Genomic DNA, 14,159 nt, shown 5'->3' with positions numbered 1-14,159 from the left:
TATAAGGGTTCCGTACAAGTGTCGATTTTGAAAGCAGTCCTCATACGTAAATCTCGCTTTAAGGATCTCACAGGCGGCGAGCATTTAATTAATTGGATTGTCTAATTGATTACGGGAGGATCAATAGCTTCAACATGAATGACACGCGGAATGCAAACTTTCTTTACGAACTCGTCGCGCGTGTCGCATAAAATCTATGCAGCTTACGGAACTTTTCGGAATAAAAAAGAAATGCAAATGCATTACTTCTTCGCTTTAAAATTTGCACAATTTTGTAACTTTGCAAAAAATTTGTTAAATAAAAACGCGAATAAATTTATTTCCGAAATCAAATTATCTAAAAATCGAAACATTAGCATTATTGTATTTTGTTTTTTTAAATAAGAGATCAATAACTTTAATACTTATGTACATATAATATATATTATATATATATATGTAAAAAAATGAACATTTATGACGAAATAGTTTTAAGCTTTTTTTCAATTTATTTACAGCAATATCGTTATTCATTTTCATTGTTTTAATTGAAGATCCAACAAAATGTCACTGAATTCTTTATCGCTTGCTTACACGGTTTGATAGAAGCGACGAGTAGGATTAAATTTCGAATAACCTTCTGTCGCGTAATCATCAGCGCAAGTTTCGCGGTCATCGTTCGGCTAGAGTCGAGCTAATTCAAGTTCCATCGGACTTGGGTAAGACCGCTCGAACTTCTCGAGCGGGACTGCACCAGAGAAATACCTTGTGTCTCTTCCCACACCCGCTTTCATTGAGAGAAGGTCGGCGCACAGTGTTGGAAAATGATCGAGAGCGAATACCGCGTCCCAATTTCCTAGACTAGACGGTAACCTGTCCCGCCAGCTGGCACCCTTTGGTGACATCGAACTTCGCATTCCACTTCCATTTCCCGCTATCTTCAATGAACTTCGGATAAATATCTGGGATATTAAAAAAAAAAAGAACACGAAAGATTTGCGACCATTATTTTGAACTCGATATCTCTTCAATGACAATTCCATCAAACGCTATCACTAAATCTTGATCTATTATAGATACGCTTAATAAAAATATCTCAAATCTATCCTTTTGCTCGATAAAAAAACTTCGGCTTTATCATTAAATATCTCGGTAGAAAAATAAGATATTTTAAATTTGCTTGAAATTTTAAAAATAAGTTTTTTCTATTTATTCGCACTTTTGAAATGACACCAAGTCGAGGTAAACGCGGAAAAAAAAGGATGGAAAAATAAATAGGAAATGGTAGAGCAAGGGGTGACTGCAAAACCGAGCGAGAATGAAAGAAGAGAAGATGCAGATGCTACGCAGGATCTCTCCAGTAGCTCTACTTCCAACCACGTTAGTATGCGCGAAAGGTGTGAATGCAGCTGCTATGTGAGCAACTAAGTAACCCAGTTTACCCCGCGAGAATAAGTGCTCTGGCGGGGGTGGAAAAGTGTGACTCGCGCGTTGTTTCGACGTAAAGTACGGTACATTATAACCAGAATTGTATGTATGTATATATATATATATATATATATATATATATATATATATAATGGTATGCGCATTCAAGTACACGCGAGCGTGAACGTATGTGACTCACACATTCGAATATCTCGAAAAATATGAAAAAGAAAATTTTTCTCTCTTCATTGTTGAGACCATTGAAACAACTTAATACGCTTAAATATTACGAAAAAAAAAGAGAAAAAGATTACTATTTAAAAGCGAATAAACATCACATATTATGATTCTAATATAAAACTTTCTCTACTGTACATGTGTACAATATATTTATATGCACCGTACGTATGCTCAGATACATGGTGTGTTTAATTATTGTACTCACAAATATTTATTAGTATACATATTTAGCGGATAAAATTATATCTAATTAAATTATTAAATTTATTTAATGATATATATATATATATATATATATATATATATATATATATATATAAATTTTCCATATATGTATATATTCAAACATTAGAAAAATTTAATTTTTCGATATGAATATGAATAAATGCGAAAATTTTTGGCCGTAAACATTGCTATAGTTTTTAAGTGTTGTCCGCTAAATGATAAAAATTTTATTGAACCATACAAAAAATTTTTCTTGGGCCCATCCGCTCTCCTCAATTCCTCGGTTAAGAATTAATTTCATGATGTATAAACACCCTCTTCTTTTTCCCACCTGCGACGTCGACTTCGTGGTCGAGCACCATGTACGAAGAAAACTTTTTATTTTCGCGATAAGCAAAATTGCCAACAACACAGCCCAAACATATATAGCCAAATGCGTTGTGTTTCAATTGCTATATCTAGATAATTAACTGTTGAACTAAATAGGTAGTTACGAATATAATAGGTAATTACTAGTATGTATATAATTATAATAATACATTGTATATATATGGTATATGAAAAATCTATAATAATAAAATATCAATAAATTTCTAGAATTTTTTATCAATTTTTCACAACCGTATTATCTTTTAATTATAGATTCTTTCACAAATTCAATGCCGATTCTTCTGTACCCAAAATTGACTAGATGACAAATTGAACAGATAGAGACAAAATTGAATAGATAGGGTTATCATTTCTACACTCTATTGATTATTAATTAAACTTTGCAATTAAATTTTATGTGTTAGATGTGTTATAAAAAATTGAACAATTAAATTTATCTGAAAAAATCTGTCGCATAAAAGATATGTCGTATATCTCGTTTGACACACATTTAGAAGAATATTTTACGTAACATTATTGCGACTGCAATTATGGGAATCTGCCGTTGTAAAAAATATTATTAAAGGAAAGTCGCTTGCTTAAGGACGCGTTTAAATGCCTGCCTCGCAAAAAGTGACTCGCCTTTCTATGGTGGGATTGCTGCGCTTCTTTTAATTAATAGCTAGAAAAAGGAAAGCAACCGTGTTCAGACTGGCGCGAAAAGACAGGCATCCGCCGTAATATCTTCTTTGCGTCCTTCTTGCAAATTTTCCGTGTTTTAATTAGTTTTTTGTTCAGTTTGTTTATTTTTAATCCGTATATACCGCCATGTGGAAAAACGTTTTGAGTTATTACTGCAAAGTACGCGCATTTCGTCGACTCTCGTCTCGGCGACCGCGCTATTGCGAGGCTTAAATGTGATTAAAGCATCGTTTTCTGTAAAATTAACTTGACTACTTCTAGCACCGCGCGTTTTATCTCGTACGTTGTTGTTGAAACAAAGTGGTTAGCGTACGATTTTAATAAATGTAACTTTGAAGTTTCCATCTTGACCAGTACTTCTCTCAGATTAATTATACATACAAAATGTCATTTAATTATGACATTTTCTGCGGAGAAAAATAAATATTTCAAGTCTGACAATTAGTAGTTACGGGCTGTTATGTAATTTGAAAAATTTCAGCGGATTAATTTTCAACTGGAGAAATATACAACGAAATTATATTTCTTTAATAAATTTTAACCAAATATTATACGAGATTTTATTTGGAGTTTGATAGACATAAGCATTAATTGTGTGACATGTTAAGAATCAAACAGTTGAGAGATCAATAATGATCTTTTACAATTTCACGTTAAATAAAAATTGATATGAAATTCATACAAGACAAAATTATTTAATATTGAAAATTTTTTAAATTTTAAACTGTGAAAAAAAAACATGCATAATGGCAATAATACATCTGACAACTAATTCAATGTGTGAAAAAACTTAATAGAAGTTTTCATTCGCATGAAGAAAAAAACATCAATTATTTATTTCAATATTAAAAGTATATTTTAAATTATGTGACACATTCCTGAAGAATCTTATATATTTTAATAATTTCTTTTTTTTACAATTGAATTATTTATTGGTTTATGCAACACAGATCGTCTTAATTATAGATACTTCTAAAAGCGCTCCATTAAATGTCAGATTGCATGATAAGAATATTCAGCCAAGAATATTCAATCGCAATTATTAGCGATTATTCATTCAATCAGGGAATATCGATTTGGAGATTTCCTTAATAAAGATCGTGATAATATTCGATCTCACGACTTCTTCCCCGACTATTATTTTTATTTTTATCCGATTACATCTCGTATGTTTATATTATCCTGAAATATTTACTTGAATAAATTCATGTACTAACTATACATTTAACCTTATATTTATTATTATCACACTGATAAACTCTCATACATATTCTCTCTTTACTTGGAAAAAACAATATATTTGAGAAATATATTTTGTTTCTATTGTGAAAAGTTTTCTAGATTATCGATTAAAGACAACAGCTTTCGCATAATACTATCTTTCGTAAGTTCTTCTCGCGCCAAAATTCCAATGATTTATAAAAAAAAATTTTGGGAAATAAGCAGCAAAATAATCTTATTAAAAAAAAACTCGTGAAATTCCCCGGAAAGTGAAATAGCGATCGATATTCAGAGAGTAATCACGCGAGAAAACCGACGAATGTCGCGTGATCCTGGCAACGCAATCCCGAATTAACGAGCTACGCTAATTTACGATTTTTTTTACAATCGTCAGATCATATCAGCACGCAGCTCCATAAAATCTGTCAATGGGAAAAATTGATTTTTAACGACCGTCCACAATTATTCTCGATGAGAATATTTTATTTCCGCCTGCGATTCATAAAAGTATTACAGAGAATAATTTTTTTGATTAACACATCTGAAGACGTCCATTTGTGTGATAAACATTAGAATTTTTTCATGAACTTTCTCAATTTTCATCAAAATTGCGCGGAGCTTGGAAAATCATTTAGAAAAATATGTTTATTCGCGGGTAATTTAAATAAAAGATACAATTTAAAGAGTACAATGTGTTATGAAATATTAATATTTGTCATATACGTTTTCTCAATTCTTTTCCACGATATCGTGTGCTGTTTGAATTTTTAGTAACACGAGCTAATTCCGGTTCCAACTTCGTGTATATGTCGTCCTATCTAACTAATTCTCGCAAATAGATGAATATTTCTCGTTTCACAAACTCGTGAGTCGGGTTTGTTTTACGACGGCGTGCAAAAGAGTTGCCCGAGCTGTAGCGGGTGCACGCATGATTACGATAAATCTCAATAGAAAGCCAATTACTCGAATGGGGCGGGAGAAGAGAGAAAGAGGGGACGGCTGGCGGCAAAGTTAGCGGGACACGTTAATGGGTTTAAGTGAATGGTACAGTAAATTGTGCTATCTGCGCTACTGTTTCAGTTCGTTTGGCAGTGAATTCATGAGGGAGGGGAGGAGATGGTATATTTAACGTAGGCCCTCGTAAATCGCCGCAAAGACATCGCACCTCAAAAAACTCTCGAATCGTGAGCAACGCGTTAAAATTGTTGCTGTTTCGCGTCTGCGAAAAACTCGCGACAAAGTCTAATTCGATCAACTATCCGGTTGCTGCGGATAAATATCGTCGTCGGACGTGCGGCTTTCGTCGTCCCGCCTTTACGCATACTTATCGCGCGTAGTTAACCCCTTAGCATATGTCCCCTGTCACTCTTTTAATACAATCTAAACGCGGCGTTCGTTCGTGGCGTGAAAGAGACACGAGGTCTCGAGGAACGTAATTCGCTCTCTCTTTCTGCCTTTCGAAGAGCATTTTCCCTCTTTCCATCGGAGACGCTTCTAGAACGGTGTATCACTTTTTCTCTCCCTCTTTCTACGTCCCTCCCTCCGTTGTTCTTCCTCCCTCTCGCCCTCCTCTCCCTTTTCCGCTCTCGTTTTACCTATGCGTGTGATTTCGAGAAATAAAAACGTCGCGCCAAGTCTCAGACGCTCCAAATTTGTCGTGACAAAAATACGCTTTATCGCACGCCGTCGGGCTTCCAGACTAGAAGGCAGAGGTAGACTTCCCTCCGGGCTTCCACTGCAGTGCCGGATTAAGAGGGACGCGTGTCCCGGGATACGCGTTCTCCGGGCGCAACCACGTTCCGCCAAAAAAAGATGCGAGCGCGATTATTACCGGATATTTATGCGTCCAATCACGCGCAAACGTATGACTTTAAATTAGATTAACTCTTGTAAAAGTTGGCCCACACTTTTCTGGGAAATCGAAAAAAAAAAAATTGATGTGAGACGACGCGAGACAGCTGCTCACGATTTAAAAAAAAAAGAACGAGGAAAAGACGCGCGCGTCAAAGGAAAAATGGAAAGAAGACGCTTGAAAAGGAACAGTATAGAGGAAACGCGATACAGAAACGTGCTATAATTTATTTATCCGAACGCACCGAGCGTGCGCCGGGCTCTTAATTCCGCGGTAGCTTCGAACTCGTCTCTCGTCGTGTGGTTAGTTAACCATGATCTATAAATAACCACGACGACGACATAACATTATTTTTCCAAAGAAACGACGCATCGGGACCTGTCTCTTCTCGAAATCCCCGGTTATTCCGTCGCCTTCGACCGCGTCCCTCGCGCCTCTTTTGCAGTCCGTCTCGTGCGAAAGACACCGTCGCGCGGATTCTGATGCGACGCATACATTTAGTTAAATTAAGAAACTGTTCGTCTCGCTCACACACATCCGAGAAAAATCCCGAGACAGGCTAATAAATTTCATCGCGACGACAACGCACAGTCTGGTCAGGACGGTGTCCCATTCTAAGGATTAACGTAGATAATAAAAATTAAATAAAAATAAGAGTAATTAAGAGATATTATTAAATATATATTTTAATTTTGTCGCTAAATTTAAACTAAATCTAACTAAGAATATGATTAGTTTGCGGATTCATATTTGGAAAATCGATTTATATTTATATCTTTGTGTGTATGTGTGTGTGTGTGTGTGTGTGTAATTATTTATATTTCTCCGTTAATTCTACGTGAAAAGATAATTTAAGATTGATATAATAAAAGAATATAATGTGAATAAAGATTAAAATAAGAGAAAAACATTAAAGTTAAGAAAATCAGATGAAAGATGTCCACAGATGATTATTTTAATTTATAATTAAATAAATAATAATTAAAATATTAAAATATTAATAAAATTCGAGCATGATTTAGTAAAATCCGATTACATTTCATAGAAATCAAATTTCGCTAATCGATTTGAATTTTTTGTTACAGATGCGCGGAGGGTTTCACGGGTCTACGGTGCGAGACGAAGGACGTCATCAGCACCGGAAGTGTGTATAACCCGCGTAGGGTGCCCTTTTCCTGCAAGCTGGGACTCTCTACCTCGTACTACTGCTAGCGATAATCGCGCGGGGCCCTTTAAACACATGAGTAGACCCTTTTTTTAGCCTTACGGTGTACTTGGAACCCACGAGATAGAGTCGTGAGAGGGCCAACGCGCGACCAAAGAGGGGAGGGAAAATCATGCGAATGGAGAGAATTAGATGGAAATAGAAAGAGGCACAAAGAGATAAAAGAGACGATGATAGAGACGATTAGGCGAGAAGTCAAGAAAAGAGGGAGAGAGTTAGAAAAGATGAATTTCGGTTCCGTCGATCTCGGGCATTAGGACTGATCCTGTGTACACCTTATACAGGGACAAGTTCCAAAACAGTTCGGACCGGGCATTCGTACCTTCTTTAATTTCTATCGACTATAACTTGTATTTTTTTCTTCTTTTATTTGTTATTTTTCTTCTACTCTTTATCTTATCCTTTTTCTTCTTCTTTTTCTTGTATATTTCTTCGATCCTTTTTGTTTTTCTGCCATTTTTTTGTTTTTCTTCTTTTTTCCTTCGAGCATTATTCAGTACTTTTCTTCTAGAAAATGTCACTACGCGACGTGCTCGCGCTTCCGCGTAAAGTTCTCCGGCGGGAGAAAGGGAGAATAGAAATAATAGAAAGAATAGGCGAAAGATCATGAATATGAAAATGAGCTTGTGAAAGGGGACAGTATAAAAAAAAGGCGGAAAAAGAAGGGAAAAGAACACATGGATCTCTCGACTCTCCCGATGCTCTTTTCGGCGTCGTATCATCGGGGAAGAGCTCTCGAGCGACTATCGCGAATTCGAACGGCAAATGCTTGACCTCGAGAACGACGACGTGGAAGCGTGCCGGAGAAGCGCGCACTTGTGTGTGTCACACACTTCTCCGGAGTCTCCGCGAACAGGAGAACAATACCAAAGAGCCCAGGGTCTCGATCAAGGACGGCGAGCGCATTGATTATGACGGCGTATTGTCATGTGAAGATGATCAGGATGACGCGCAAAGAGTCCTTACTTCTCCTTCTCTCGACTTTTCTTTTAATGTTCACGATGATCAACATATGTTGAACAAATATCGAACGGCGATAGTTTAATAAGATTGCGCCTTGGAATAACGGAAAATAAACGGGAGAAAAGATTAAAGAGAAAATGAGCTTTTATAGAGAGTTCTTGTCTTCGCGTAGAAACATAGTCTTAATTCACAAAATTTTATTTTGATTTATACAGAGACAATTTTCTTCCGATTTAATTAGAGTGTGAAAATAAAACCGAAAACAAAAAATGAAATATTAATATCTTTTGTTTCCTTGTATTTTGCTAAAGCAATTTCTAAGCCGAAAATAGTTTCTGTGAATAAAACTTACGGTCTATTACATAATCTATCTTTCTCTTTGATTTTTTCTTTTTTAAGAAGTTCATTGTTTCATGGCTCGGTTTTATTGAAATCATGGAATGTAGGGCTAGGAAACTTAGCAGCCGCGGCATGTTCGTTGTTGTTGAAAAGCCGGAATGTAAAGAAAAATAATGCGAGCGTTTAATGGAAATCCACTTTACGCTTTCCACTTTTATGAGAAGAACTAAGACGGAAACAATTTCGGTATATTTCTGTTGGAAGAATGCATAAAAGCCTCTAAAAGAATAATTATTCAAAGAACACACTAATTAATGAAGTCTTGATGACATTCTAAAATCTAAAATTTTAATATAGTAAATCATTAAAAAATTATTTTTTATGATCGTATAAATTATTGATGTGAGATAATCGGTGGCTCTAATCATGAATAATAATATAAAATATGCCAGATGTGAGAGATGATATAACCATTATGGCAACGTTTCAAATAGAGAAATCAATTTTTTTATCAGAAACTGATAATCTCCAGCAGCAGTAATGCCGTTGCAGCAACATTTCTAAAGTTTTTTGAATCACAAATCATTGCGTATATATAAAGAAATGGCGCGAAAGGAGGAGAAGGAAAATGGCCAGTCAGCGAGCGAGTCACGGGAAGAGACCATGGGGCAAAAACAATTTAATGTAAAATATGATAGTTTAACGCATTAGATTAGCTAAAAAACAGAGATATAGGATAGATAAAAGAGAGAAAGAGAAAGAAGGAGCGAAAAAATAATGAAGAGAGTAAACCACGAGAGCGATAGTGAATCCTCATCTCAATGAGACGGGAAACGCGGAGTCGATTGAGAGGTTTTTGAGAAGAATAATAATCCGACCTCAAAAATATTCTCCGTCCTTAAAATGCGCGACATGTGGAGAAGCATTTATGAAGTATCCATTTATTTCCGTTCTAATTAAAAATTCATGAAATGAAAAAGAAGGGCAACATTAATAATATCATGGAAAGGTGGATATTATGGAGACGAGTCGGACCAATCTTCGAAAAGAATTGAATCTAGAGACGAATAATGATCTCATTCATCAAAAACCTCGATGATGACGATTTCCGCACGCGAGCAAAAACGATGGGCATACCGGAAGGGAGCGAGGAATGCGCTCTCTATATGCTCTAGCAGTCTCTCTCGGGACCCTATTTATGTTTTATATATATTATATTATATATTATATATATATATATATATATATATATATATATAAATATGTGTATAAACATTTTTAATTTATTTATTTAATTCATTAATTTTATTGATTTATGATTAAACGTCATCTCCACTTCGGCAACCGCCTGTGTTCTTAATCTTTTGTTGACCTTTCTGCACCAACACGCTCTTTCGTTTGCGCTACTTCACATATGACAACTGGAATATACAGAAGAAGAATGCTTGAAATCTTTCGCCTCTAATACATCCATAGACACAAAAACAGAGTACAATCTTGGAAAGGTTGAATGTTAAGGAAGAAAAATACGCATTGCTTATTTGCTTCCATACAAGAATTAAAGAATATACTTTCAATCATAGATCTTTTTCTTTTCGTATTTCATATATATATATATATATATATATATATATATATATATATATATCCAATACATTTTTATACTAAAATATGGTATATTTCATAGTTTATTATACCACATTTTTGATATAAAAATATAACGGCAAAGAAAGAAGTGTCTGTAAATAAAGAATAAGAAGAGGAAAAGATACAAATACATGTAGAACTATACAATGTTTCGTATAGTCATTTGTCATTTTTCTTTTTCAAAATTTTTGATTAAATAAATATCTTTTCTTCATCTTTTCACATATTAGTGGCGAAAGCTTTGTCGCTCTTCTGTTGCTTTCTTCAAACAGGTAGGTGCTTTTTTAGTTTGCTTTATTACAATTTAATTTACATATTATTGTTTAAATATTAATTTTTATATTATTTCAATTTCTCTTGATCCAAACGATTCATCAACGTTAACGTGGAAATTTAGAACGCTATATAACTCGAATGTCGATTTTCTCTAACCAGCTCGTTTCGCGACGTTAAAACTGCGCTTATACGGTATCGTATTAATTACATAACGAATTTTCTCTTTGACGTCTGTAAATCTCGTCACAGTCGGAACGCATAGCGAGAATTAATTACAGGCATATTACAAACACTAAAGGTTGTATTCGAGTGGAAATTGCATAAATGAGAATGAGGCAAAAAACCATAGGGGAAAATAGAGATGAGAACATTTGATTGAAAGTAATAAGCGAAAAAACGTACTTTTCATCTTTCGTAGGAATAATCGTGTGAAGTAAATATTTATCGCTGCTTTTAGAAAATGTTTATTTCATATTAATCGCATCCTTTATAAAGTCGCATGAGATTCCCGCAAAGAAAAATATTTTTGGGCAAACAAAAAATAAGATTGAATTTTTCAAGAAAACACGAGAAAAATTTTCATTCTTGAGAAACGATTCTTTAGTTCCTTCAGCATCTCATTGCCGACAAGTCGTTTTAGGAGTCATTCCTTTTCCAAGGAAATAGCTCTCCAAGCATTTTCTTGCGGAAAACTAGGAAACGACTTGTAAATAACGCAAACGGAAGGGGACGACATAAATTTCCAAATCGTCAAAGGATAACCATAGGAGGGTGAAAATTGATGGAGGCAGAAATACGAGGGGAAAAATGGCATGTGCATTTATTCATGTTCAGTTGACGATAAAGTAAAACGGAAGCTCAATTCATAAAGCAAAAATATGGAAAATAAAACTATACACCCCTGCATAATGAAGGTATATGCTTAAAGATATTAAAGAAAAAAGTATATTATGAAAGCAGAAAGAAAAGAAAAAAATTGGCAAATTATTTTAATGTAATATTTAGCTACAACAGTTATAGCAAAAGTAAAAAATATTAGTGAATTGATTTTTTCATCAATTTTAGATCGAAAAATATAGATTTTAAAATATTTCATATTCCAATTATTTACCATTTGAAGATTCTTCTTAATATACTTTTCTAAATTAAAAATATTATACTCCTTATAAACAATTTTAATTTTCTAAGATATCCTATATATAATTAATTAATTGCACGTTTTGATAAAAGTAAAATATTCGATATGATATATCAATTCCGTCAGTTAATTAAATGATTTTCGTTTCATATCATTTCATTAAAAGAAAGCAATCGAAAGAAAAGGAAAAATGCAGGAAAAGACAGCGAGGATTAGGTCGGATGGGAAATAACTGGACGCGAATACACGAATATTCACTCTCGATCCTAGCGTGTATTTCGTGGGCTCACATTCTGTTATAAAAAGCTCTCTCTTTTTTCTCTCTCTCTCTCTCTCTTTCCTCTCTCTCTTCCTCCCTTCCTCCTTTCCTCCCTCTTTCTCTCTCTTTCTCTCTCTCTCTCTGTGTATAGTCCATAAAGTTCGAACTGCCTACAACGATCCTCGTAAACGCTTCTCTTAATCGAACTTCGTGCTCTGGAAGCAACTTTCTCCTGTAAGGAAGGGACGGGAGGACTGAGAAGGATCGAGGATGTGTTATCGATAGAAACTTATCGAAAATGCGGACTTGCCCTACCCTAAACTTTGCTTACGCGCATTTGGTTCGAATAGGTTTGATTATCGAACAGCCATGAGACAGCGGAAAGTTCTCGGACATATTACATTATCGAACATCCTTTAGTGGGCCAATCGTTAAATTCTCAATTCGACAGATAAACTAGGCGAGAAATGTCTCTCGCGATAAATTAACGCATTAACGTAAATGAAAAACAATTATTGAAATATGACAGAACAAGATAATTAGCATAAAACAAGATTTCAATGAAACAGAAAAAAATTACGACATAATATGTATATCTTTCAGAAAAATATAATAAAAAGTTTAGAGTTTCTCTTTAATATTAAAATCAATTTTTTTTTCATCAGATATTTAAATCAATATTTAATAGCGTGATGTAAAAATGACGCATATGTAAAAATATATTCTAAAACAAAATTCTTTAGAAACATTAAAAATACATATATAGGTAAATTAATAAAAACATAAATCATATAACAGTAATATTTTAAAAAAGTTTTTTAAAAGTTTTAAATAATAATGCAAAATATGCGGAAGAAAAAATTAATAAAATAACAAAGATAAATTATAAAAGTTTAAATATAAATTTATAATTAAAATATATGAATGTTATATTAAAATATGAAATAATTAGAAAAATTTGAATATAAAAAAACTAACAATAAGCTAAATATAAACAGACAAAAATGTTTGGAATAGATGAGTTTACAATGCTACCGTAAAGATAGAAAATCGGAATGATAATATCGCAACATCACTAATGGGATACTAGTGATGAATCGAAGATATTGATAAAAAATTAAGAACGATGACTTGACGATGTCAGCCAAAAGGGAAATCTTAGGAATATTCGAAGAAAAGCCCTTTCGTCGAGGATCGTATACAGTGTTAGTTTTATGTGGCGGACGAATCGTCTGCTTCCTCATTCTTCGCTCTTCATACGTCCGGCTAACGTATTTTTATTATGTATCTTTGGACACCCTCGAGACGATGGTATCTTTTGTGCGCCACCAATTTTATGAAATATACACAATAACGTCCGCCGCGGGAAGAAATAAAAAGTATGAATATCACGAACGATACGACACGTGGCACCATATTAAAGCTGTCTAACGTGGCAAGAAAAATAGTTTTCTGTACGATCGCGAAAAGAATCCTTCTTAGTCGCAACAATGAATTTTATAAAACTAATTTGAATTCCAAAGACATACATACACGATTGGCTATGAGAAGGAGATGCTGCGATGATCGGCATAACGCAAATAGCAGCAATAAAAGTCAAGTAGGGATGATTATTAATGAGCATCAAAAATTATCGAATTTTCAATCAACAGCCTTTAAATTGCAAGAGATTACACGCGTTTTAATGAGTACTTAAAATATCAATAATAACCGATTTCACAGAAAAGCACGGTTAAAGCGGATAATAATTAATTGTCTCGATAATTATCGAGAAATGTGATTTATTGTGCCATCGAATAATGTCCGAAATAATAGTAGAGAAAAAAGCACGATTGTATTTAATCGATGATAAACAAAATTTTCATATAAAATTGAGAAATCCATAAATTCTCGCCATTTCATTTAATTGAAAACAAAGCATTTTGATGATAGGTAGTTGTGAAAACTACCTATCATCAAATTATATAGAATATTTTCTGTTCTCATTGACAATTTTTTTAATTTTTTTATGAATGCCAATGTAGTCTTTATGAAACTTTTAAGTTTTAACAAATCATAGATTTTTATTGCATGGAGATGAATGTGAAATTCATCTCCATGCAATAAAAATCTATGATTTGTTAAAACTTAAAAGTTTCATAAAGACTACATTGGCATTCATAAAAAAATTAAAAAATTGTCAATGAAAACAGAAAATATTGAATTTTAATGTTTTTAAAATATTTTACTATATATATATATATATATATAGCAAATAAATTAGCATAATTGATAATAATATACAACTATTTTAATT

The 14,159-nt window shown here is 33.7% G+C and overlaps 1 protein-coding gene across 3 annotated transcripts in view; it reads left to right on the top strand.

The window, feature by feature from the left end:
* The window catches only part of LOC126848592 (protein vein), a 321,069-nt gene that overhangs the window by 278,056 nt on the left and 28,854 nt on the right, over nucleotides 1-14,159 (top strand). For 2 of the 3 annotated variants that reach the window (XM_050589593.1, XM_050589602.1), the window contains exon 5: nucleotides 7,102-7,160. In XM_050589593.1, coding sequence (XP_050445550.1) covers nucleotides 7,102-7,160 — 59 coding nt within the window. Of the gene's footprint in view, nucleotides 1-7,101; nucleotides 9,796-14,159 lie in introns of those variants that run through there. The other variant, XM_050589585.1, reaches the window with a different exon arrangement.

This window comes from Cataglyphis hispanica, chromosome 1, assembly GCF_021464435.1.
Source record: "Cataglyphis hispanica isolate Lineage 1 chromosome 1, ULB_Chis1_1.0, whole genome shotgun sequence".
In the NCBI taxonomy this organism is placed as follows: domain Eukaryota; kingdom Metazoa; phylum Arthropoda; class Insecta; order Hymenoptera; family Formicidae; genus Cataglyphis; species Cataglyphis hispanica.
This window is presented reverse-complemented; position numbering and strand designations above follow the sequence as displayed.